At 37.8% G+C, this 26,995-nt stretch overlaps 1 protein-coding gene across 1 annotated transcript in view; it reads right to left on the reverse strand.

The window, feature by feature from the left end:
* Positions 1-360: 360 nt before the first annotated feature.
* Positions 361-26,995, reverse strand: part of LOC103036892 (cadherin-22) — a 330,834-nt gene continuing 304,199 nt past the window's right edge. Inside the window, exons 12-13 of the mRNA XM_022675617.2 lie at positions 20,782-21,033; positions 361-3,418 (exon numbers count right to left, since the gene is read on the reverse strand). Of these exons, the coding sequence (XP_022531338.2) occupies positions 2,907-3,418; positions 20,782-21,033 (764 nt within the window). The 3' untranslated portion in view covers positions 361-2,906. The remainder of the gene's footprint in view (positions 3,419-20,781; positions 21,034-26,995) is intronic.

Genomic DNA, 26,995 nt, shown 5'->3' on the forward strand with positions numbered 1-26,995 from the left:
TCATTCATGTCCACGTCTGTGATTCAATTAGGCCCGTTTCTTGCGCTCGCATGCGTCGGCCTTGTTTGAAACGTGTCTCGAAGATTGCCTCGCCTAGGCAGAGACTAGAAGCGAATGCTTACATGCAGTAGGAGCTGCCAAGGGAGCTCATCCATCAAAGACGGTCATGACAAGTGAGTAAGAGCAAAATGAGGGAAAGTAAAATGAAAACATCTGGTGGTACAGCGCTCGCTAAAGCAAAGACGCTAAATCCAGCAACCGGCATGGATTACGAAACGCTGGCGAATGCTGTCAGATGCAGTCAGATGCAATTGGATGTAGATTTGTGCTGCTCACAGCCCAGAAAGTCACGAATGCGTCTAGAAAAAACTTAAATATTTATTGATTTCAATTGTACATTTTATCCATACATTGGCAGGTTAGGGTTGACATTAGAATGGTGTCTGGTACTGGTTGCAGGTGATGACAGAATTTCTGTTTTCTGTCTGTTTCAGTGATTTAAGGCCTGGTTTCATTGGATGTATAGATGGTAAACCCATTTGCCTGTCACTTGTTTCATCCAGCTCCAAAATACACTGCCTGGCTAAAACAAACAAACAAAAAAAAAGATCACACCCTCTAATACTTCATTGGACCGTCTTTAGCTTTAATTGCTGCATGCATTCACTGTAGCATTATTTCGATAAGCTTTTGCAATGTTACAAGATTTATTTCAATCCAGTGTTGCATTAATTTTTCACCAAGATCTTGCAGCAGCATTGATGATGGTAGAGTCTGACCACTGCACAAAGCAGCTCTTCTCCATCCAGCACATCCCAAAGATTCTCAATGAGGTTAAGATCTGGACTCTGTGGTGAACTCTCTCTCAATCCATGTGTGAAAATGATGATCTCATGCTCCCTGAATCACTCTTTCACAATTCCAGCACCATGAATCCTGGCATTGCCATCTTGGAATATGGTTGTGCCATCAGGGAAGAAATTGAATTAAATTGAAGGAATAACCTGGTCTATATTCAGTATATTCAGGTAGTCAGCTGACCTCATTCTTTCAGCACATACTATTACTGAACCTAAACCTGCAGACCAACTGCAGCATCAACCCCACATCATTTACTTACTTAAATTCAGGTGGAGACTTTCTTTTTTTTTTTTTTGGCCAGGCAGTGTATTTAGTTAACACTGTACTAACACAGAAACAAACTAACAAAAAAAATATTTCAATTACTTAAATTCTATAAATTGTGTGTGTTTATCTGAGAATGGCACTGGATTATATTGCATATTACTGGCTTAGTGTTTTGACAAATGAAATGCTGCTGCCCTGCCAGACATTTTCCAGCATGAGCAAACAGCACATGTGTCTCTGGAAACCGTTACCAGATTTCAATCAGTTCTAATGATGCATTTTATTATGATTGCTGTAGTGAAACCAGGCCCTAAAACAAAAACCATCAAACCCAATCACTCTCACTAATCACCTTTAACCAATACCACAGAATAAACGGAATCAAACCAAATCAGCTGGTCTTGAAACCAAGTTAGGATGTAATCAATACCGTCACAAATCCAGAATGAACATGAAGAGCAATGTAAAAAAAAGTTTGTTTCAGACTGAAAGCCATGATGGGCTGCTGTTGTCTTTTGTTATCACCTGTACCTTTTGTTGTCTTTCACGTTAACTTTTAAAATACAGAATCGACTCGAAACTTCAAAACAAATCTCAAAATTCAACAAACTCAACAAACATGTCACTGCCCACGACGTGTGACGTGTAACTCGTAATCAATTTAAAATCAACACAATAAGAATATGAAAATGTATGGCGAGACAAAAAAACACAATCCTCTGACTGAATTGGCACAGATTTTTTTTTTTTTTAGTTGTTGTTTCCATTCGCTCAGTCTCTTGCACACTGGACTTCCCTCTCCCAGGGCTGCGTTGTATTTTACAAAAGGGTTTCTAAAAAATAAATACAAATTATTTTTTTCTTTTCTTTTTTTTTTTCTTCTTTTTTATTTTGTTCTCATCCTCAAGCCTGTGGTCCAGACGTCTCAGTCGCTCAGGTGGCACTCTAGGGTGTCTCAGGTGACTAAGTCCTTTTTTTTTAATGCAAAATCCCCTGTTTTTTTAATGCATGATGCCCCAGTCTGGATGCACCATCCATTCACACAGTGCACTTCAGTAGTAGGCTTCTATAAATACTGTACGTCCCTTCCTGTGTTCTGTACTCTGACCCCTTGAATAAATAAAATAAATTAATAGAAATAAATAAATACATAAATATCTTTTTTTTTTAATTCTCCTTAATAAATACATGTTCTCCTCTGGGGAAACTGGGTTGGGTTGCCTTGGCTTGGTAGAGAAGACTTTCCTCCTGGTTCTGCGGTTCTGTGTGTTTTTTTTTTATCTCACTACTGAGTCACTAGTCCATGTTTGTCTCCGCCAACAGAGCGAGGAAAGTACACACGCACACACAAGAAATAAAAAAAAAAAACGACTTAGAAAGGAAACAATGACAGTTCAGTGTTGTGCATATGGCACGGCATGGCTGTCCTGTAGCGCTCTGACAGGTGCCAGCTTATTGGAGCTTTGCCCGACTCCTAGCATGTCTTGCTACTCTGCCACTTCTTGTCATGAGCTTTTATTTATATTTCTTTTTTTTTTTCCCAAAAGCAACCGAAGCAAACCATTTGTGGCTTTTTTTCAGGGTCTGGGGTGCTGTATTAAGACCCTCGCCACTGACTGGGATCCAAGAATTCCAAGATTTATCTCAGGAGAGCACTGGTAGAGGACAGTGGTTGGTGGTGGCACTTCCAGGACTGGACAATAGGGGCTGTGGAACAAGAACATTGTCTTCTGTGACAATTTGAAAGAAAGGAATAATGGAAGAAAGGAAGGGCAGTGCTAGGACCCCTCCTCCTCCGCCTGTCCAGGCGCATAGTAGCCTGCCAGCTGCCTGAAGCGCGGCCCCCAGTCACTGAGGTAGGAGAAGTCCTGCTCTGAGGTGTTGGACAGTGTACGGATGGAGCTGAGGGACAGCGCCGGCGAGCTGCTGCCCTCGAAGGCGTACGTCTGGAACGAGTCATACGGCGGCACCGACAGGTCGGCGTCCGCCTGCTCCACCTTCTTACGGATGTAGCCTTTGAACAGGGAGAAGTCGGCGGCCCCTCCATCCCCCGTCACCCGGTTCTGGATCCACTGGGGCAGGGAGCGCAGGTCGGTGCCCGACTCGGAGCTCTTCACCTCGGGGAAGTCGTAGAGGCTCCGCAAGGCGCTCATGTCATAGGCCTGGGTGTCCTGCTCGCCCCCGCCTTCGTCGTTGTACTTGATGACGTTGTCGCGCATGTCCTCCTCATCCTCAGACATGCGCTGACCCTTCCTGTGCCGCTTCAGGGTCAGGATCAGAAGCACCAGGACTACAGAGAGAAACAGAGAAAGAGAAAGAGAGGGTCAGTGAGGGAGGGACAATAGGATTATGCAACCAATACAGACTAAAATTAAACTGCCCAGGTCACTCCACTGAGGACAGTAGAAATAAAATAGTAGGTAACATATTTATCAAGTGATTTTAATTGGTGTACTGAAAATTACTGAAAACAGATTAAATTAACCCCAAAGAGCCCATGGTGACCTATGTGCCACAGACCCTTTAAAAGATGTAGCTTTATAAAGATGTAGCTTAATTTAAAAGTTCATATACTAAAAATGACATATTCCAAGCATCCTGAGAGCATCACAGGACAGTGTGTGAATGTGTGTGTGTTGGTTCATCTGACCTTATTTATAGAAGGAAGGTGTGCTGGATTAGTGCTGAAGATAAAACTAAACTAGCCCCTTTTAAAAAGTGTACTTTTACTCCAACAGATCTGTTCCAACCATTTAACCATTCAAATGCTTCAATTAATGCATTTTTTTTATGTTTCACAGAAATAGTTCTGACCTGATTTTTAGAATGAAATGTTAGTATTAGTAATAAAATTGTTTTTGTCATTTGTCTTAAAATATTTAAAATCATGAATCGAACTTAAGTCGTGAATTAAGTCATTGTTTTTGGAATGTCTAAACCAAGTATTATTATGATACAATTTATTCCATGCAATGGAAGTTCCTTGTAGATCTGGAAAAAGTCCATAATATATATTCTGTAACAACATATGGAGACTCTACGACTAGATTATTTACAGCATGTCGTGACCCATAGTCAGAATATCCTCTTTTGTCTGCCTGCTGTCTGTTTCTAATGCGCGGTTGCATTTTTCCACCATCAATTGGGAATAAAGGCCCACTGGTTCATACTATTACACAGTCTCCGGCATTTAGTTTTGTAGAGAGTCATAATGCAGTGATACTAAAAAAAAATAATAACACTTTAAAACACTGTTTTAAGTCATTGCTACATGGCTGATCTTTCATCTCACTTTTGGATTAATAAAAAAAAAAAAAGTGTGGTTCATGTGACTCTCCATGCCCAATCACTACCTGACCCTTTAAACTTCATCTGCTAAGATAGCATTAAGAAATATCGTTAACACTTTATTTTAAGAAATACAAATTAGGCTCTTATTAACGTCTCATTATTTGCTTAATAAATCCTTAATTAGACATTTGTAAATGATTTATTCACTACTTATTAGGCTTTATTCTGTGCTAGTGTTATTGGTGCTTAATTAGGGGTCTGTGATTGATAAAATATTTATTCAGTTCTTTTTTTTGTCTCTAATTAGTGATGAACAGAACCTCACTTTAGAGTATGGTGCACATCTTGATCTATTAGTGACTTATTAACTCCTTATTAACTCAATCCAGCACATCCATAACCTTACCAAACTCACATATAGATCAAACTGCTGCCAATATAATAACACTAATAACACATAGAATTAGCTAATAGTTAATGTTTAATAATCTGCTTAACAGGGTGCTAACATAACTGTTTATTAAGCACTATAAGAACTAATACAGCCATTATTAATAGCCTAATTTCCACAGAACTAGTTCTGACCTGATTTTTAGAACTTAATTTTGTATTATTATGATAAAATTTATTCCATGCAATGGAAGTTCCTTGTAGATCTGGAAAAAGTCCATAATATATATTCTGTAACAACATATGGAGACTCTACCACGAGATTATTTACAGCATGTCGTGACCCATAGTCAGAATATTCTCTTTTAATCAATCACAGACCCCTAATTTCTTTAATTTATTTTTTTTTTACCAAAAGCAACCAAAGCAAACCATTTGTGGCTTTTTTCAGGGTCTGGGGTGCTGTATTAAGACCCTCACCACTGACTGGGATCCAAGAATTCCAAGATTTATCTCAGGATTTATCTCTTGGAAAAAACTGGTAGAGGACAGTGGTTGGTGGTGGCAGTTCCAGGACTGGACAATAGGGGCTCTGACTTTGGCGGATTGCTATTTTAACGGTGCAGTGCTTCTGTGCTTTTCAGCAGAGGAAACTGACCCTAATTAAGAACAAATAACACTTACACAGAATAAAGCCTAATAAGTAGTGAATAAAGCATTTACAAATGTCTAATTAAGGCTTTATTAAGCAAAAAAATAAACAAAACAAAAAAAAAAAAACATTAATAAGCGCTTAATTTGTGTTTCTTAAAATAAAGTGTTACCGAAATATCTTACCAACACTTGTGTGACCCTCTTATGTGCTTTTCACACTACACACTAATGCTTCTGGGAAACTGCTCAGCTGTTCAGATGAAGTGTGCTCCACCCATCAATTACATAATAAGCCAACTCTATACAGAACAAAAGCTTTATAAAGCTGTTTATTCCCTCCAAGACATCACAGGAAAACAAAAAAACAAAAAAAAAACAACAAGAACACTTTGCAAATTAGCGCAATACATGCCACAGTCAAGCATTAAATAATGAAACGACTGGAACAAGAAGTGATAAGCCATTAACCTCAGCCTAACTTTGGTAAACAAACACGCAAAATTAGAGAGCAAATGTCAGTCGCAGACGCTGCCGTGCAGTCTGAACCTGCTTCCCCCTGTCAGCCGCGCTCCACAATACACAGGAGAGAACACAGGGAGGAGATTAACACAATGATCCTGACACTGGTGAGCAGCGAGGGAACCTATTACTGCACTATGTTAATTTTAATGAGCGATATGTCCTTTTTGTGGCATTACAGGATTTCCCCAGGAAGCGCTGTCAGACAGGTAGATTTAAAGGCTTAAAAAAAAACGAGATGAACTTAAAGGTGAAATAAAAATATCCTGAATTACAGAAACATATTTATAACATAGTTTTCCTTTAGACAGCCTTCCACTGTTATAGCTGTTAAAGTCTTATTTATTTATATTTTTTTGTAGTTAACTTTTAGTTAAGCTGTCTTTTTGCCTTCCTTTTATAGTTTCTTTTATTTTTATTTTTTTATTATTATTGTTAATTATTGATTATTATTTTCACTCCTTCATGTACTTAGTTTTATTTATTAATCTGTAATTGCATTCTTAGCATTTTTGTATTACCTTTGATTTTCTTACCTAAGATTGTATTGTTCTCACTTAATTTTAATTTTTATCTTTTTTTACTTTAGTCTTTTCTATCTCATTTTAAAATATCTTATGCAGCTCTGGAAAAAAAAAATAAGAGGCCACTTTACTTTCTGCCTCAGTTTCTCTGATTTCGCTACTTGTAGGTTTATGTTTGAGTAAAATGAACATTGTTGTTTTATTCTATAAACTACAGACAACATTTCTCCCAAATTACAAATAAAAATGTTTTCATTTAGAGCATTTATTTGCAGAAAATGAGAAATGGCTGAAATAACAACAACAAAAAAAGCAGAGCTTTAAAACCTCAAACAATGCAAAGAAAACAAGTTCATATTCATAAAGTTTTAAGAGTTCAGAAATCAACATTTGGTGGAATATCCCTGTTTTTTAATCATAGTTTTCATGCATCTCTTGGCATGTTTTCCTCCACCAGTCTTACACACTGCTTTTGGATAACTTTATGCCTTTACTCCTGGTGCAAAAAATCAGCTCCTAATTCTCTTAATTAATCATGTGCATGTGTTTTGACCATAAGAGCGTTTAGGAGCCAGGTACACTCTGACTTGCTATTTGAATGGTGCAGTGCTTCTGTGCTTTTTTTTAGCAGAGGAAACTGACCTGCTTGTTCATGCAGTTCATTTACGGGAACACCAATGTTAGTTTATTTTGTATTCAGTTTATTGTTGATGTAAAAGTTGGATTTGTGCACTGCTGCACGTTCTGATGTGCTTAACAAGCATTGTTATATGTGTGGCATGCCTGTGTTGCCAAGATAGCAATGAAAATGTGACTCTTGATGGTTGTCAGGGTTTAAATCGATCAGTGGAGCACCTGTTGTTTCAAATGCCATGATAGCAATACGCCAGAAATTTACCTGAACAGACCTCACTTTCAGACCACAACACCTGTCAATGTAGATACAGTATATTTAGAAACTCTGTAGCTATTTAAATGGAGTAGATATAAGGAGTAAAAATAGACTTTTTACTGTTAGAATTGGTGAGGTGTAACATAGCAATGAGCATTGCGACATGCTTTGCACAGGGTGTAAGATAGGATAAGATTTAGTTAAATGTATTTCAACCAAAACTCATTGGTCAAATAAAATGAACATATGTAAAAAAAAAAATGAATATGTAAAACATTTAAACATCAGCTTTTATTTGTGCTTAAAATGAATAAAATTAGAATATTAAACAAAGCCTTTTCTAAGCCATTTCCGCCAACTGATTATGGTAGCTTTATGAAAATTGACCGGTAACACTTTCTTTGACTGTCATCTCTATAAGACTCTATAAACATACTCATAACACATTATAATGCATTCATAAGGCATTATAAACATTGCTATACATATTAATAAAAATGTATAATTCATTATAGCAATGTTTATTATGCATCATGAACTGTGATTATAATGCATTTATAGCTGCGTTTATAACATGTTATACATCAATATCATTCCCAGTGACTAAAAAAGCTTCCAATTTATAAACACATGCTCAATAACCCTATAAATATATTTTTAACCACTCATAAATTATTCTTGTCTTGAATATAATATTAATTATAGTCAACTATAATGTATTATAACAGGTCTTTGTTTGTTCTAAGTAAAGTGCCAAACTTTCATTGTAGGACTTATTAATGATGGAGATATACTATTTTAACATATATATTATACACACAGCTTATAATGTATTATGATCACAGGTCATAATGCTTAACAAACATGGCTATAATGGGTTATGCATTTTTTATAAACATGTATAGCGATGTTTATAATGCCTTATGAATGCATTATAATATGTTGTGAATGTGGTTATAGCGTCTGATAAAGATGACATTCATAGAAAGTGTTACCAATTGATCTATCTATCAGCATGTGGTTGAGAGAAGGGTTATTCAGGCACATTAATAAGAATCCAAACTTTCCAAAACATTGCCCCAAGGTGGCGTACAGATATATTTGTAATGAGTGGCAAATTAAGATGAAATTGAAAAGGAAAACAAGTGAGATGGATCATTTAATCCACTAATGAGAATGAAAGAAAAACAAAAGCTGTATTCATCTAAATAAATCAATGAGCCCTTAATCCAGGCAGAATTATCTTAATTAGTTCCTATATTTGTGATTAGAAAACTCCCCCTTTCTCTCGATCTGCATGTGATTAATTAAACTGCAACTCTCTCTCTCTCTTTCTCTGACACACACACACACACACACACCCACGGCATACAAAACCAAAGGACCGACAATCATTCCAGACAATTAAATCACTGTGCCAAAAGGTCTGTACAGGCATATTAAAGTGAGTGAATGGCGTCAGTGTCTGTGATGAAAGCACACTTCAGCAGCCTCTGAAACTGTGACATCTTGTGCCCCCAAAGTTTACGTTCTTGGAGGAATAGCGTTAATGTTTTATTAATGGTCTTTTGTCTGGAGGCACAAGTCAGATCAAAGGTCATTAATTTGCCATGAGTACAAATGTGATAAGACCGTTATCGTCCCGTGGATCGTGTTACTGTCTCGTCAGAGAGAAATGTCCGGGGTCAGCTGGCACGGCTTTCATCTACCCACACGCTACAGGTTCTCGGGATAAAAGCTCTTTGAAGAAGCACGGCCATTAGGTAAGAAGATAGCAGTGAAGTGCTTAAAAAAAAATAATAATTATTAAACGCCCTCAGATGAACTGGAAAGCGCGCGATTTGATGAATACACCCCGGGTTCTGAATGTCTTCGCTTTCCATCTCCCATGTCATCGCCAATTTTCGTTTTAATTATACCTCTTTTCACGCTGTGATTAATTGCGGCTTAATTCCGTGAATATATCTCCAGATATTAATTTTGTATAACCTTACCTTCAAAGACAATTTCACTTTGTACAAATCAAAAGTCCCTGAAGTCATTCTGATACTGTACAGCACTTTTTTTTTTTTGATGGTGTCTGGGGTTGCAACACCTGAAAAAACACTTGATTCCCTTTAGAAAATTGTAAAGTCATGCCAACCTAAAACAATACAGGTTACACAGAGTTTTTTTACAGCTTATTCAGCTTAGTTGAAGCAGAAGTTTTTATTTTTTTTTACTTCTGCATATCAGTTTGGTGTTGAGTTGAGCCTTAGTAAGAGATTAGTAACAGCCAAACTCACGGGAAGGTATTTTGAGATTTTTGGGAACTCAACAACAATTAACTTTCAATGTTAAATCCAACTCTGCACAGTGGTAGCACAACCCATCATCCTATCATCTCTTTGGAACCGGGCTAGATCCTTCACTAACCACCAGTGTTTGGCATGTTATTTTGAAAAATTAATTAGTTATAGTTACTTCTCCAAAAAAGTAACTGAGTTACTGACTGAGTTACTCCACTATAAGAGTAACTAGTTACCAGAAAAAGTAACTATTGCGTAACTTTTGTGTTACTCGCCTTCATAACCCCCACCCCGGGCCCCCACCTTCTCAGAGCGTGTTTCATAAGCCAGATGAATAGAGTAGATGACAGCAAAGACAAGTACCTGCATAGAGGTTTGTCCATGACAAATTTTTCGTTCGGGGACATAATGTGAACTCGACGTGCACATTTTTATGTTTGACCTCAGTGAGTTTGAAATAGTATTTCCATCTGGAAAAGGTTGTTTTGCCACTGGAGTCCTCCTCTCTTACTATATCCGCCACTATGCATGCGCTCTATACACTCACCCATCTATTTTCTCTGATTGGGTGAAGACGTAATCTTACTATACTTTAGCCAATCATTGCTTAGGCGGTTATCTCATTCTCCCCTCCCTTGTGACACACACACAACACACGCACACACACACTTGAGCCTTTGTCTGTATGCGCAAAGTAAAAAAAAAAAAAAAAGTTAATTGAGTGGCTAAAGTAACGTGCTGTAACAGGGTGTGGGAAATGGTAATGGCATTATAGTTACAGTCAGAGTAATTAGTTAGATTACTCCTTACTGAAAAAAGTAATGGTGTTAGTAATGCTGTTTATCTCAATGCCGTGATTCCCATCACTGCAAACCACCAGACCCAGCCTTTCTCTCAAAGTGGCGCAGTCCCATTTTACAATAAGTGTCCCTAAGTACTTAGTAGTTACACGGTAACAAGCTATGTAACTACAGTGTAACTACTGAAGAAGTACACATTTATTAGAGGGTCAACATCCAAACTGTCCAACATGTGACTGTTCACATGTGCTAGATGTCTCTTCTACCTGATTATAGTAACCACGATACAATAAAAGCTTTTTTTAACGGTAAGGAAATGTATATAATAATTTTAAGAACAATAGATAACCAACAAACACTAAACTGAGATGCAGAACTGCACTGTTAAACGTTTTTGATAAATGATTAGGGGTTCTTCAATTTAACACTGTGAAGAAACTTCTTAAGGTGCTTTGAGGAAACTAAAAAAATGGCATAGTTTATTTCTTTAAAAATTATATATTTCTAGTTTTCTCACCAATTTAGAAAGTCAGTTACCCAAGCCACCTATTAGCCTATCCAGCTATCACCAGAAATAGCCCCAACACTAGGCGGATAAGGACTAGCAAATAACTCCTCCGATTCTTGTGAAGTCAGACTCCACCTCTTTTCCAACTTCCTTCGATGCCGCATTACTGGGTAGCCAGCACACTCAGAGGAAAGTGCCAGATCCCCAGCTCTGATACCTCAGCTAACAGATGCCTGAGTGCTACCCTCTCTCTCTCAGACTCTGGCTGCTGACAGCAGGCAGCATGATCCAGTATTTAAACTGGGCCGATTGGATATCCCATTCCCCCAAAGTTGTATGCCCTAAAGGTCCTAAAGTAGCTTATACTTATACTTAACAGTGCAATTACATAATACATGGATGTGGTTTAAAAGTTCTTTACAGTCACTTTTTTTTTTTCCAAAAATGATTCTCTATGGAATACAAAATGGTTCTTCTATGGCATCGCTAAAATGACCCTCTGTAGCACCTTTATTTTTAGAGGTGTGCACTGCCTAACGCATCAGAACTTTGCTGTTTTGTACCCTTTTCTTTTACCAAGAGACTTGGGAAGACAAATGTGGCAACCCATAGGAAGCACATTTGTCATACTTGACCCAGCATGCATTAAAATAAAGCATGCCACCATGTCAGCTCCTAGAAAATCAGACACTATTGTTAGCAGCAGAAACGCGAGTGCATTGTAATATCCAGTTCAAACGAATGAATGGCAACGAGAACAATCAAGGTGTCTGCGTCAGAAAAAGAGAGAAAAAAGAGCAAATTGGCTGCGTTTAGCAGTCACACACTGTCCTATTCTACTGTGTTGTATGAGGTCTGTTGTTTTTGTTCTTACCTGGCTCGGCGCACAGGTCCAACAACAGATGCCAGATAAAGCATATTTAGATATACGGCACCAGACGGGGCTGCGCATATCAGGCACACAGTGTTTTATGGATGGGCCTGCTGGTGGGAGTGTATTACACTGCTAGAGAGGGGCGTGATGATGCCGGCTGTGTTGTTGATACTGCTAGCGCTCTGGGTGCATCGTATAATGCTCAGATTTACAGCTCGGGCCGGGCTGAGTGAAAACTCCCACAGTCTGGCCACCCCCCGGCTGAATGCGCATGAATGCAACATCAGCCCCTTTTACTGCTGGATATATCACTAATGGCAAACATCCAAATAGGAGGCTTCAAAGAGCAGCTCCTAACCGGAATTTACAAACCCATGTTTATGCTTACAAATAAGGGACTTATGCAAAGGAAGCTAACGGATGGGTTTCGGACCTGGGCACCTGTGAGTCTGTGTGTTTCAGGGGAGAAAAAGATCAATGACAAGCGTAGTAATCTGAACAAATGACTTGTGTGGGGCATCTTTAATTGCTTTTATTTGCTTATAAATTACATGAAAAATAGCAGAAAGAGGGGGAATGGTGGCAGTAGTGTCCTGTAGAGAGAGAGAGAGAGAGAGAGAATAAGAAAGAGAGAGAGAGATAAAGACAGAGAGAGAGCTCTGATCAGTCTCTTTCTCTCTTTCTCTCTCTCTCTTTGATTCCATGCCTGGCCTCAAGCCTGAGGGAGGTGACTCCTTGACCACGCCACTCTTTTGTTTTACTTTTCAATTCCATCATAATCAGATGCCCTTAATAGCCAGGGGCTGAGTAAATAGACTTGGGTTACACTGGCTGCCGCTGAATAGTGGTATGCATACCAAATCAGATGCAGAATTCATATGGGGACTTCAGCGGCCACTGACTGGGAGCATTTCATGGGAAGATCTATTCTAATGCATCTTCTACTGAGCTACAAGTTCAATTGTGCGTAGTAAGGATTTAAAGAAAATTTGATGGTATCACTTTATTTTTGATGGTCCATTATACAGTAGATGCTTCATAGATGCTCAACTAACATTCAACTGCTGTTTAACTGCAACTGAGTTCTAAGGTGAAAGTAAATGATTCTCTATTATATTGAACCCTACACCAAACTTTAACCCTAACTTTTATCTTAACACTTTAGTGCTAAGTTAAGTTTTAGGGCTAGATTTAAAGAGCCACTAAACCATAAACCATTTTTAGGATTCCTTTGATTCAGTCCTACTTAAAATCTATATTTCTATTTCCTAATATTTAAAAAAAAAAAAAGCTTTATTATGGTAATTTCTGCCTCACGCTCACACGTTCAACTGTGCTATAGGTGTGGATGATGTGTCTGCATACTTTGGTACATCACAATATGCAGATCAGTTAATCAATATTACCACTGCTGAGTTCCTCCAACAGCTCAGCCAATCAGCTCGTCCTCCTATCCCGCCTCTAAACCCATACATCACCCAGTGCCCTTCCCAAACTACCCCTCACTTTTTTTGCCTTTTCGAATTTGAGCTGAGAGTGAAGTCAGCTAAAATCAGGGGGATTAGTGCCCCCTTAAGGTTTAGGATAAAACTTGGGTTAGGGTTAGATTTTAGGGTTGACTATTATAAAGTATTACCCTTGTATAGGGTGTATACCCTTGTATTTTAAAGTGTTATTCTTTGAAGTACTTTTTCAGTGTTTCCTCTAACAGAGGAATGGATGATATTTTAACCTCCACCTCCACTGGTCACCAGCAGAGCTGCTAAGGATTAAGGGAAAGAGTTGACAGGGAGAGCCGACAAATGGCAGGTTTAAGTTCATTTTTATGTTCCACTCATATAAATAATAATAATAATAAAAAAAAAAAACATTTAGCATCACTTATCATGGTTCGTATAAGTTTACTACCATTAGCTTTACTAAAACCCTGAAACACACTATCATATCATATGTTTGAATAAGAGATTAAGAAAACATCACTTTTTTATGCAAACACTACTATTCAGGGGTAGTAACACAAAATTAACCACTTTCTGACCAATCTTTACATGCAAACCTAATACTGTGTTTTTAAAAAATCTATACAGTATTGCAAAATACAAAAAATATACACTTTATTGCAAAAAGTGTCTGCTCTCCTGCAATATGTTAGGCTTGGATGCAGCTGCTTGGCTATAAAAAAAAAAAAAACTATTCCCATTCTATTGCTCTTGAGTTAATCTGAAGACCACATGAAGTGAAGATCTTTAATGATTGACTCTGTCGAAAGTTGGTTGCCTTATCTGAAATATTTAGTAGTGAGTAGTGAAATTTTACGATTCTTTCATTAATATTTGTAGAAGCAGTCCCAGCATGCCTAGCTGCTTCTTTTATTATTTTATTATACACCTGTGGACATGTAAGTGACTGGAACATGCGTCCCATGTTCAATTTTGATGGGTGACCGAATACTTTTGGCAATATAGTGTATCTTGATGCATGTTTGGTGCAGATGAATGCTGATGAATGTTCAAGCAGAATAGCATAATTTTTGCCTTATTTTCATGCAATCTGGGCAGACTAAATCACAAATGATGTTGCGCAGTCTGTCATAAAACATGGCCTAGATTTTATCGGTTTGGTCTACGGCAGCGTATGTGAGGTGAGCTTCAGTGATCTTGTAGAGTCTTTTGAAAAAGATCTACAGTAGTGCTCTTACTGAACCTGAGAAGAAGGCAGAACATCAGAGGAAGAGCACCAGTGAGCGATTACATCAGCCCCCTGTATATATTCACGATGGGCTGCTTTGACAAAATATTCCGTCTCCTCTCAGAAGATGCAACAACTCCGCAATACACCACATCCCAAAAATCCATCCGAGGACGAGTTACCGCTAGGATCTTGCGAAACGCCTCAGGAAGCTCCTGCCTGTTGTAAGGGTTTTAGGTTTTAGGTTTTAGTGGGTGAGGAAGTGCTGCATGTACCTGCCCCCGAGAAACATGTGGCACTTCCTGGGCGTGCAGATGTTCCGATAAACGCTCCTGACAAGACAGCTAATTTCCCCTCGGGCGGCCGGCAGGCGACGACTCCCATCGCGGCAGATGGGCTATAATTGGGACGGATGTGCGCAGATGCCGCGCCGCGCCCAAATGGATCCATCACCTCGCCCTCCCGATCCGCCCAAGGAGGAGCTGTTTGTTTTGTAGCTAATTAGGCAGAAATTTGTTTTCATTTCCTCTCATCATGGCCATCGATTGATCTAATATGGGCGAGGGAACACCTGTGACAGGCCAGGACTTGGTCATGTCCTACACGGGATGAACTTAAGTGTGTCTGAATGGTGTATCACCAGGAACAGGTGTGAAATGGGAAGGCGCTGTTGCATTAGAGCTGAGTTATTTCATTCCAACTCAACTCTATGTGCCTCATGTCTGAACACACAGAGAGACTTCCCCCTGCTTTTACACATGGCTGTCTGTTCACATTCCCCTGAGATCTGCTCTCTCAGCTCATAATCCCTCCATGATTGGCAATGCCTTAAAGGAGCTTTCTGCTGCAGTGGCAATGTGCTGAATGCTTGCTGATGGTTATTCCTTGTAAATCCACACGCTACAATGGGACAGAAATAGTGTGGAGAAACAGGCTAATGTACACTGGAGAGAAAATGAATCTTGCTGCTAAGTTAATTTGACTGGAAATCCACTTTAGATACACAGCGTTTAACGCTCTTCAAACTACTAGCTGAAGGTTTTACACTTTTAAAGGGGCCTGCCTATGCCCATTAGACCCAGTTCATACTGTATAGTCTTCACACTAAACACTAAATATGAAACACTATATATGAATTAAGCTGAGTTGTAGACTAATTTTCCTTTTAATAGACTAGGCTTAATCAATATCTGCAAAACTTATCCTAAATATTTCAGCCCTTTATTAAGGATCTACACAGGCCTCTAAAGTATAACATGTTAAGATTGGTGGCTGAAAGTGGTTTGTTTTCAGATCCTACTGTTCTAAATAAATTTTAAAATTCAGATTTCATTAATACTGCATGTAAAACATGGTGGTGGTAGTTTGCGTTGGTCTCGGGCTGCTTTGCTGCTCCAAGGCCTAAACAACTTGCTGTAATACTGTACCAGGAATTCTGCTGTTTACCAGAAATTCCTGAAGGAGAATGTTCAGCCATCAGTTTGTGACCTCAAACTCAGGCGTACTTGGGTTCTGCAGCAGGAAAATGACCCAAAGTACACAAACTAATTCACCTCTGAATGGCTTTGGAGTGGTCTAGTCAAAGTCTGATTGATGTGGCTGAATTAAAACAATTCTAAAAAGAAGAGTGGACCAAAATCTCTTCCACAGAGATGTGTAAATCTCATTATCAGTTATCAATAAAGCTTGATTGCATTTATATAAGATGTATAGAATATTTAGGGGCTTTTTAGAACTCTATCACTCTATAATATATGTCTTACACTTTTAAAAGAGCTTGCTTCCTATTTAAAGCTTTCCACTTCTTATATATCAGCCTTGATTGTACAAGGTACACGTGAGCCTTGGTTCCTTTCAAGGTTTCTTTCTCCTTTAGTTCTGAGGGAGTTTTTTCTTGCCTTTGTCGCTCAATAGAGGTATGTTTTGTATGTTCTATGTTTTGTCTGATTCTCTGTGCTGCTATCACATTTCTGTAAAGCTGCTTTGCGATGGCATCAGTTGTTAAAAGCACTGTTTCATGTAGATTCATTCGATTGTAGATTCATTTTGGGAAGATGAGGGGCTTAAATGCTTTTTAAACTGTTAATAGTTGAATAAAAGCTTTTGGGAAAGTTCTACCAGTAGACTACATCGCTTCATCTCCTGACCAATCAGCTTCCAGCTACCACCTGCCTTTAAAAGAACGTGACTTACACACTCCCTTTGCTGCTTTCATCAAATGCAATATTAAGCTTTCCCTCCTTATTTCCTTCTTCTCCAAAAACGTATTAACATCTAACTGTTTAATTCTATTGATATTAAATTATTTTTAATCTTCTGTTCTCGTCTTTGGATTTGTTCTAGGATAAATATGGCTCTATTTTTGTAGGTGACTGTGTTAAAATCTGTGTTAAAAAACTGTGTTGTGTGAAATGATTAACGGAAATCAGGGACAAAATTTTGAAAATATATCAATCATACATTTTGGAAAGCACTTATAGGCTTGTAGGGTGCACTGAACCAGCAAGGACAGACAAACAAAATAAAAATTGAACAAAAATTTAAAAAGATAAGTCTGAATTGTTGTTGGAGTTAAAATATTTATCCCATCTAGAGTAAAATACAGCTCTCAGCTGGACTTAATTTTACCATAAAACACCTTCACAGTGTTAAAAAATAAATCAATTAATTAATTGTGTTATTAAACTAATATTATTTAAAACAAAAGCAATGTAATAATTTAAAACCCTGGAACATTTAGGAGTAAAAATAACAAGAAAAAACATCATTATTGATTACAATAACAACTTCACACTCAACAATTGTATGTCAGTGTATTTTTTCATTGCATGGCAACTTTAATACTGCATTGCACTGCATTTCCAGCACTTTGCCACGCTTTACAGTGCAGAAGATGGTAACTTGCTCTTATAGCCAACAACATATCAGTTAAACAAACAACCACTATATAAAAAAAAATATATATATATAAAGAAATACCCCATGGAAGGAGCCCTGGTGGGCAAGACTACACACTGATGGTGAGCTAGGATTGGGGGACACGCCCATTAGAGAGTTCAGTCACGCTCCTCAACACCTTGGAATAAACTCTGAAATACTCTAATACACCACCAAAGAGTTTTCCTTAACTCAACTTATAGTTTAAGATAGAAAATAAACACACACCATTTAATACTTTTACACAGTTTTGTTTAACTTCAGATTTTTTAACTCCAGAATTTTGCCGTGTAGGAATCTAACATTGTGGAGGATTATGAGCTGCAGAGTCTATTGTTTTAGACTGAGATGATAAATAAAGACAGAATAATCTCATACAACTTTCAGAAATGAAACTGCAGCTCCTCTCCGACTACTGTTTCTCTAACCTGCGAGAGAGAGTGTGGCGCCGTGAACGCCTGCTCTATTTTATTTAAAGCTCAGGCTGCTCCAAGGGGACAGAGGTGCTGATGCTGCTCTTTTGCTGATGGAGGACCACATCCATTCAAACCAGCTCTCTCTCTCTCTCACTGCTTTCCTGCGGAAAGTGGGTGGATGTCATTCACTAGGCCCTATTTTGTGTCTGCTCTCCGACCCGAACAAAGGTTTTCTCTCTTTCTCTTCTCCTCACATGAAAGAGGACGTCCAAACGCAAAGTCATCAGAGTCAAGGGGGAGAATGAAATATTGATTGGCTTTCATGTCACTTTCATCTTGATTTTTTCCTTCCCTGGGCCTCTTCCTGCGTGAGATCGGACCTCGTACACAAATGAAAGGTTAAAATAAAGATGATGGGCCATTACAGACATGGCAGCAGCAGGGAAGTCAATGGATTAGTAAACACACAATGGAGAGAGTGTGTGCTTTTGTTTGCTTGCTTGTGTATGTGTGTGTGTCTATGTGTCTTTGTCTGCTGTGCTATTTTTTCTGCCCATACAGTTAGAGAGTACAGAATTATACACAAACACAAATCAGCCATAACTATAAAACCACCTGTCTGCCAGTGTATCAACATATAGGATCCTATTTTAGCAATTTATAGGTGAGCCATCAACAGTGCACCATGCAGCTTGATTTAGGGCATGTTAGTGTGTCTTTGCTATCACAACGACAGGAAAAGTACACCTTGTGTGGTTGAAAACACACAAAAGTACTTATGTACTAATACTGTTCTTTTTTTTGTTCTTTTTTTTTTTAAACCTGCTGCAACTTCTACTACTACGATAATGTGTTAATTTAATAAGACTAATAAATAAATAAATGCACAAATCAGCCATAACAATAAAACCACCTGTCTGCCAGTGTAGCAACATATAGCACCCTATTTTAGCAATCTACAGGTTAGCCATCAACAGTGCATCGTGCAGCTTGATTTAGGGCATGTCAGTGTGTCTTTGCTATCGTAGCGACAGAAAAAAGTACACCTTGTGCAGCTTGAAACACAAAAGAATGTAGCTACTAATTCTGTTGATTTTTTTTTAAACCGCTGCTGCGACTTCTTCTATCATGATAACTTGATAAAGACTTTTAGTAAATGAATGCAAATTCATTTAGATAGATAGATAGATAGATAGATAGATAGATAGATAGATAGATAGATAGATAGATAGATAGATAGATAGATAGATAGATAGATAGATAATTTAATAGTTTAATTTAATAATTTGCGTAAATTCATGTTTCTTTAACAGCATCACATACTGTCATGAGAAACAATTAGGACACATTATGAAACCTTTTGTGTTTTTTGGGTCATATGTTAGCAATCTATAGGTAAGCCATCAACTGGCACCATGCAGCCTGATTTAGGGTGTGTCAGTGACTTTGCTATCATAATGACAGGAAAAGTACACATTCCACATTTGCTCAAAATGCACAAAAAACAAGCCAAGGCATGTACTAATTCTGTTGATTATTTATAGGTGTATTTTGGATGTAATGTGAAATAAACTAATCAGTGTTTCACTTCACATTCCCTTTAAGAGCCAGGTGTGCTCTCTGAGTTTGGCGGATTGCTATTTTAATGGGTATTTTAATAGTTACCTGTACGTGTCCAACACTTCTCAGAGAGGTAATTCCTCTGTTGGTTCATGCTGTGAAGTTGCGCAAGCAGCTCATTTATGGGAACAGCAATGTTATTTTATTTGGTTGATGTAAAAGTTTTGCACTAGGTTTGTGCACTGCTGTGTGTCCATGTGTGCATAACAAACCTGTGAACATACCTCATATCAAGACCACCATGCCCATTAGAGTATAGATATATTTACACACTGTAAGCCCATACACTGTTTGAACTCAAATGATTTAAGTCTGTTTTACATAAAAGTAGATATTTCTGAACAATACTCAACTATTTTGAGTTAGTTGAACATTTGTGGGCACATATACTGTACTACTCAAACTGAGATCTTTGAGTTAAAACTACTTATAATAACTGAGCTTAGCCTGTTGCCATTGGCAGCTTCTTTTCCATTGGCTTATGTCACAATCTATTTGCATACTGGGTGTGTCCAACAGTTTCTGACACTCACCATCAGTGTGTAGTGATTCCCCCTGGGCTACCTTACAAATAAATCAATTTCCTCTTTAGTTGTAATAACTTGATGTTAATTTACGCTAACACTCAAGTTTTTATTCCCTATTACTTAAAAAATCTGAGCAAACAGACTGCCTTAAAAAGGTTAAGTAAACTCAACTTATCTGGTCTTACAGTATAACAAAAAAAAATGAACTTCCCCTTTAGTTGTAATAACTTGATGTTATAAGTTATGCTAACTTAAGTTTCATTTGCAAACATATGCTAACTTTTTTAAGGCAACCGGTTTCCTCAATTTTTAAAGTAAACTCAACTTATCCGGGCTTACAGTGCACGCTCCATTGCTATTTAAACAATGCAGATGGAAGGTGTTAAAATAGACTGTAGCTGGGGTGCCTTATGCATGGTGTAATAAAGGGCCCACAGTGTGTTTCCAGTTCTGGCTCCATACTGTGGAAGGTTCACAGGGTGCAACTAGAAAACGTGTTATGCTAACAGCGTTCAAAAATGAGTGGTGTTAATAATTTAGTGCATTAATAGGTGCACTATGACAGCTTGAATTATATTAGCGCGGTAATATCCTTAATTGCGGACCATCATTACACATTATGTGCAATTAACATGTAATGGCATATAATTATATCTGAACAGAATAACAAAAGTAAGAGCTGGACTTGTACAGTAAGTGCTTTAACTGATCTGAAGTGATCTTACCTATGAGGATGAGCATGCAGACCAGCAGGGCGATGAGGGCTCCGGGGCTGAGCGCCGCGGACATGACGAACGCCGTCGCGTTGCATGACTGGATGTTTCCTACAGTGTCGCAGCCGCACACGCGGATAGTGAAGGTCCCGGTGCTGCTCAGTGCTGGGGGTCCGCTGTCCACCACCCGGATCGGCAACAGGTAGACGTTCTGCTCCTGCCGGTTAAAACCCGATCGCTGGGTCCTAATGCCCACCGTGTTGTCTGCAGAAAGAATGGAAGAAATGTTGATTGCTAAAGTGCTAAAATGATAAATTGCTTCTGGTGCCGTTTAAGAAATGCAGGCTACATTACAATGTCTGAGTTGCTGCACCCTAAAAATAGATTTTGTGTTTTACTCAGAAGAACTTATACTATCAAATTGAGTAAACTTAACTCAATGAAATGAGTTTAGAGAACTTCAACCGGAAAACTGTTTGAAAAATGTTTGTTGAGCCAATGAAAAAATGTGATTTTAACCAACTTTTAATATAATACATGTGCCAATGCTCTTTCCACAGTAGGGTTCATACAGCTTCCCTATAGGCTCCTGGCACCATATATTTGCATATTAGATGTGGCCTCTCTGTTACTTGCCATCTTTGTGTTGTATATTAAATAAACTATTTTTTCAAGCCCTCAAAACTTGACAAAGAACTGTTGAGCTAATTCAACTATTGTTGTGTGAACAAAACTCAGTTAAGTTGAATAACTCAACTGAGTCAATGGAAAATGATGGCTTGACTGAGTTAAGTTGAGCCAATTTATATATATTTTGTTCAGTGTGTTTTTCCAGTGCAGTGGGCAAGGCTTTGCTTCCATTTTATTGGCTTGTAAACTTACAATCTGTTAATTGGCTGGTTCATGGTCTACTCTGATGGATAACAGGTCTCGATTAGTGTAATGTGCAACAATTGTAATAAACACAGGGTCTGAAAGGGTTAAGAAAATGTCTTACACACTGATTTTGGATAACTTTATGAAACTTCTGGTGCAAAAATTCAAGCAGTTCAGTTTGGTTTGATGGCTTGTGATCATCCATCTTCCTCTTGATTATATTCCAGAGGTTTTCAATTTGGTAAAATCAAAGAAACTCTTTTTCTTTTCCAGAGCTGTGTATCGCATTGTCCTATAAGGTTTTATTTTAGGGCCTATGAAACATTAGGGCACAATGTTCACCATTAGTAGTTAACAGAGTAAAGAACTGAAGAAAAGCACTGTTATATAGAGAGTCTATGGGGCCGACTCTGACCTCTGACCCTGGCTTTTAAAGCTGGGATATGAAGAGAATGATATTATTGAGCTGTAGAAATATACACTGTATTACAAGGACTCTTTAATACAAACCAATCATCCATCCAATCAGTTTGTTTAGAGTTAAGTGAGTCATCAATTACAGACCGCTACACAATCATCCAATAGCATCAACAGGGCTGTCACTATTGATTACAGGATATTATTAAGTTAAGTTAAGTCATCTACGTCATTCACTTCTGAAGGTTATTTATGTCAGCAAAGTTCTAATAAAAGGTTATAATAACCATATGTATTAGGCATTATGAATTGTGATAATAATGCATCATCATTAGATATTATATGTCAATACCAAGAGCTTTAACAAGGCTGCCTTAACAAAGCATGCTGTAATTGCTTTTAATCATAAATTAATCATAAATTATACTAATGTTAAATATTATGAAGCTTATATTAATTTATAATGTGTTGTTGTACAATATACTTTATGCTGCATTTATGCTGCACTTTATGCTGCATAACATACCCAAATATACAGCTCTGGAAAATAAGAGACCACTTAAAAATGATGAGTTTCTTTGATAAAATCAAATTGAAAACCTCTGGAATATAATCAAGAGGAAGACGGATGATCACAATCCAACAAACCAAACTGAACTGCTTGCATTTTTGCACCAGGAGTAAAGGCATAAAGTTATCCAAAAGCAGTGTGTAAGACTGGTGGAGGAGAACATCATGCCAAGATGCATGAAAAAACTGTGATTAAAAACCAGGGTTATTCCACCAAATATTGATTATTTCTGAACTCTTAAAATTTGATGAATATGAACTTGCTTTCTTTGCATTATTTGATGCATCTCTGCATCTTTTTTTTTGTTATTGTAGCCAATTCTGTCTTTTTTTTTTTTTTTTTGCAAATAAATGCTTTAAATGACAATATTTTTATTTGGAATTTGGGAGAAATGTTGTCCACAGTTTATAGAACGAAAAAACAATGTTCATTTTACTCAAACATATAACTATAAATAGCTAAGTCAGAGAAACTGATTCAGAAAATGAGATGGTCCTGTATTTCTCAGCATGCCCAGAAATTTGTCTTTTAGTGGTTGCCCAAAGGATGAATTCCATTTGCCGCCACTGCGGGGGAGCCCAGAGGCAATGAATACTATTGCATAATGCTGTTTAAGTTAATGCCTTTATAAATTTACTCTTTTCTAATAGTTGCTTATGAAGCAGAGCTGTTTGTCTGAGGCCTAACAGTGTGGGTCTGAAGGTCCATCAAAAATAAAAAATTCAAAGCGTAGCAGACGTATAGCGAAACAGTGGATATATGAGTGTATGTTATGCTGACAAACAGCAAAGCCCAGTGAAAAAGTATGAGCTTAACTCCACCGACGGACCAGCGTACACGCACCGGAGCCATCTATCATGTGGGGCATGCATCACGTCACCCGAGCAGCTCAAGCGAGAGTCCCTGATAAATACTCCCTCATATTACCAGATCCGTTGAGGGCGAAGGCGAGTTCTGCTGAGTAAAAGCGTTGTGACATTGTACTTTGACTCATCCAGTAAATCTTCTTTCAAAGACACTCTTGTTCTCATAAATACAGCAGCGGCTCTGACACTCACAACAAATCTATTTCCAAATCTTTAACATTAAGCACGGACTGAATGTACCCTGCTTAAATAACGTGGTGGCTTTACCTTTTTATTTCTTTTTTTTTTACATGCAATTTCAAAATTCAGTCTTATGATTAAAGTTTGATCTATATTTCAACCAATTTGTTCCACCAACTCTAACAGCAGCCTGTAAATGATTAAAGTCCAGAGATGAATTGGATACTTGCCAATAACTTTTATAAGTGAAAATGGGGGGAAATCTTTTATACGAGCCCAAGCTGAAAATTTAATGCTAATGTATATGTAAGCGTATGTACAACACTGAGAATATTGGAATGTCCCTGCCCTCATGCATAATGAAAATGCTGGTTAAAATGAAGCAGTTGGACACTGATACATCTATGTCTATAAATACAGTACTAGATATACACTCACTTAGCACTTTTGGGAATTAACAGGTTGGGTCTATGGATTATTACTGTTTGTGCCAAATTTTGACCCTTAAATCTAAATCCGTGTGCCTCAGCACGACTGAGATTCATCATACCGATTAATCAGACTAGATTACATTTCTCCAGCCCTTATCCAGTCTAATGCTGATGAGTCTTTGCTCACTGCAGCCTCAGCCTTCTGTTCTTGGCTGAAAGAAGCAGAACCTGATGTGTTTCCCAAGTTAGCTAGGCTGATTTTCCCACACATTTAGCTGCTACTCAGCTACATCATAACTGCTGTCATCTCTTCTCGAACTACTGCTGATGTAGCAGCTGACAGCAAGCTAAATGAGCAGGATTCGAACAAGCGATCTCCTGATTATAGCGGCAGAGACCATAAACCGCTTGACCATTTGGTGCCTATGGATCCTGCATTTTGACCTGAATTTGCATTGCATTTTTTTTATTATTATTATTTTACTGTGATTTACAGAGCTGATTCTTTACCATTTATCAACATCATTGCTTTAACATCATTGTTTAACTGTTTTTATCCTACCAGCTACGTATCTACTGCAATGACTAGTGGTTGTTCCAGTTGACTAGTTGACCCCTAGCAGCCTCAGCTTTCTGTTCTTAGCTGACAAAAATGGAATCCAGCATAGTTTTCTGATGTTGCAGCTCGTTCACATTAGGATTAGACATGTTTTCAGTTCTGCATTTTGAGATGCTTTTCTGCTCACCACCACTACTTTACGAAAAATGAGATCAATAGCTGTATGACTGGCTGATTAGAAAACAAATGCATGAATGAGTAGGTGCACCACAGTTGGCATTCCTAATAAGGTGTATGTAGGTGTGAGTGTATATGATGTATGATAAGATTATTTGTAATTTACTCTCATTTTTCTCCCAAGTTGGCTAGGCCGATTGCAGCTGATGACAAGCTGCATGACCAGGATTCGAACAAGCGATCTCCCGATTATAGCGGCAGTGACCATAAACCGCTTGACCATTTGGTGCCTATGGATGCTGCATTTTGAGCTGAATATGTATTGCAATATTTTTTTTATTATTATTTTACCATGATTTACAGAGCTGATTCTTTACCATTTATCAACATCATTGCTTTAACATAATGGTTTAACTGTTTTTCTCCTACCAGCTACGTATCTACTGCAGTGACTAGTGGTTGTTCCAGTTGACTAGTTGACTAGATGACCCCTAGCAGCCTCAGCTTTCTGTTCTTAGCTGACAAAAATGGAATCCAACATGATTTTCTGATGTTGCAGCTCATGCACATTAGGATTAGACATGTTTTCAGTTGTGTATTTTAAGACGCTTTTCTGCTCACCACCACTACTTTACGAAAAATGAGATCAATAGCCGTATGTCTGGCTGATTATAAAACAAATGCATGAATGAGTAGGTGCACCACAGTTGGCATTCCTAATAAGGTGTATGTAGGTGAGTTTATATGATATATGATGAGAAGATGAAGCAGACATCAGTCTAAGCTAACAGCACAGTGGTATTGACAACCTCCAGATGAGCTGTCAGAAGGGGAAAAGATAAGACAAAATACTTTTGTTTGGACTCGTCAGTCACATTTCCAGCATGTGCACTCTCTAAAGTAGATTTAAAAGGAGCCAGGCGATGTCATTCAAAGCGCAGACTGAAACTTTAATATGATAATATCGAGGAATCTGCTTCGTCAATGGCAGAGAATAGTTTCATGCACTTCCAGCCCTGCCTAAAAAGTTTTCAGGCATGAAAAAAGCGCATGTTTGTCCTCATGTGTCAGAATGCAGGGAGACAGAATGCAATGTGAAGCCGCCATGGTGAAAGGGAAAAGTGACAGATCCAATCTGACAGGTTGACAAATGTGTCCATGGAATCAGAAGTATGGTAGAGCGAGGGGGGGGGGGGGGGGGGATGTGGCTGAGAGAGAGAGAGAGAGAGAGAGAGGGTAAGCCTGAGAGAGAGAGAAACGAAGAATAAGAGAGGGAAACAGAGGGCACCTGGGTGTGTAGGTGTAGTTTATACAATATCTGTGAAATCTTTTTCTCAGTGTACACTCTGTGCATGAAAAGATGACTCATTTTATCCTTGGCTGGCAGTGAACACAATCATGTATACACTTGTGAAAAAAAGAAAAAATAGGACACCCCATTAAAAACCTTTGAAAACCTTCTTTTTAAAATGAATTTAAAATATATACATTTTGCATTTTACATCTGCATTTAAACAGAGGTTAGATATTTACTATATAAAAATACATATATATTTGGAGAAATGCCTTTTAAAATAGTAAAATGTAATTATTAGACATGTAATTACTTTTTTAAAGTGTAAAATTGAAATAAGAGGCCATCAGCTGCTGATGATTAGGACTTAGTTTGAGAGGTTGTTAGAGGAGTCCGTCTCATTGAAACATTAGAAATTTAGTTAAAATTTAGTGTTATCTTGGTTTATTTTTATTAGTTGCATTTTATAAATTGTTAAATATCTCTTAAGTTTTTTTTTATTTGTATTATCTTTATCTCTCATTATTCTTCAAATACATATATATTTCTGGAAAAAAATAAGAGTCTTTTTTAAATTAATTTAAAAATATATATATATATTGCATTTTACATCTGCATTTGAACAGAGGTTAGATATTTACTAAAAATACATATATAATTAGAGAAATGCCTTTTAAAACAGTAAAATTGTACATTTGCAAAAATAAAAAAGTAAAATTGGAATGAGGTCCAGGCCATCAGCTGCTGATGATTAGGACTTGGTTAGAAAGGTTGTAGGAAGAGCCTGTCTTATTTAAACATTAGAAATTTAATTGAAATTTAGTGTGATCTTGGTTGTTGAAGTGAATAGATAAC

This window comes from Astyanax mexicanus, chromosome 5 (assembly GCF_023375975.1).
Source record: "Astyanax mexicanus isolate ESR-SI-001 chromosome 5, AstMex3_surface, whole genome shotgun sequence".
Lineage (NCBI taxonomy): Eukaryota > Metazoa > Chordata > Actinopteri > Characiformes > Acestrorhamphidae > Astyanax > Astyanax mexicanus.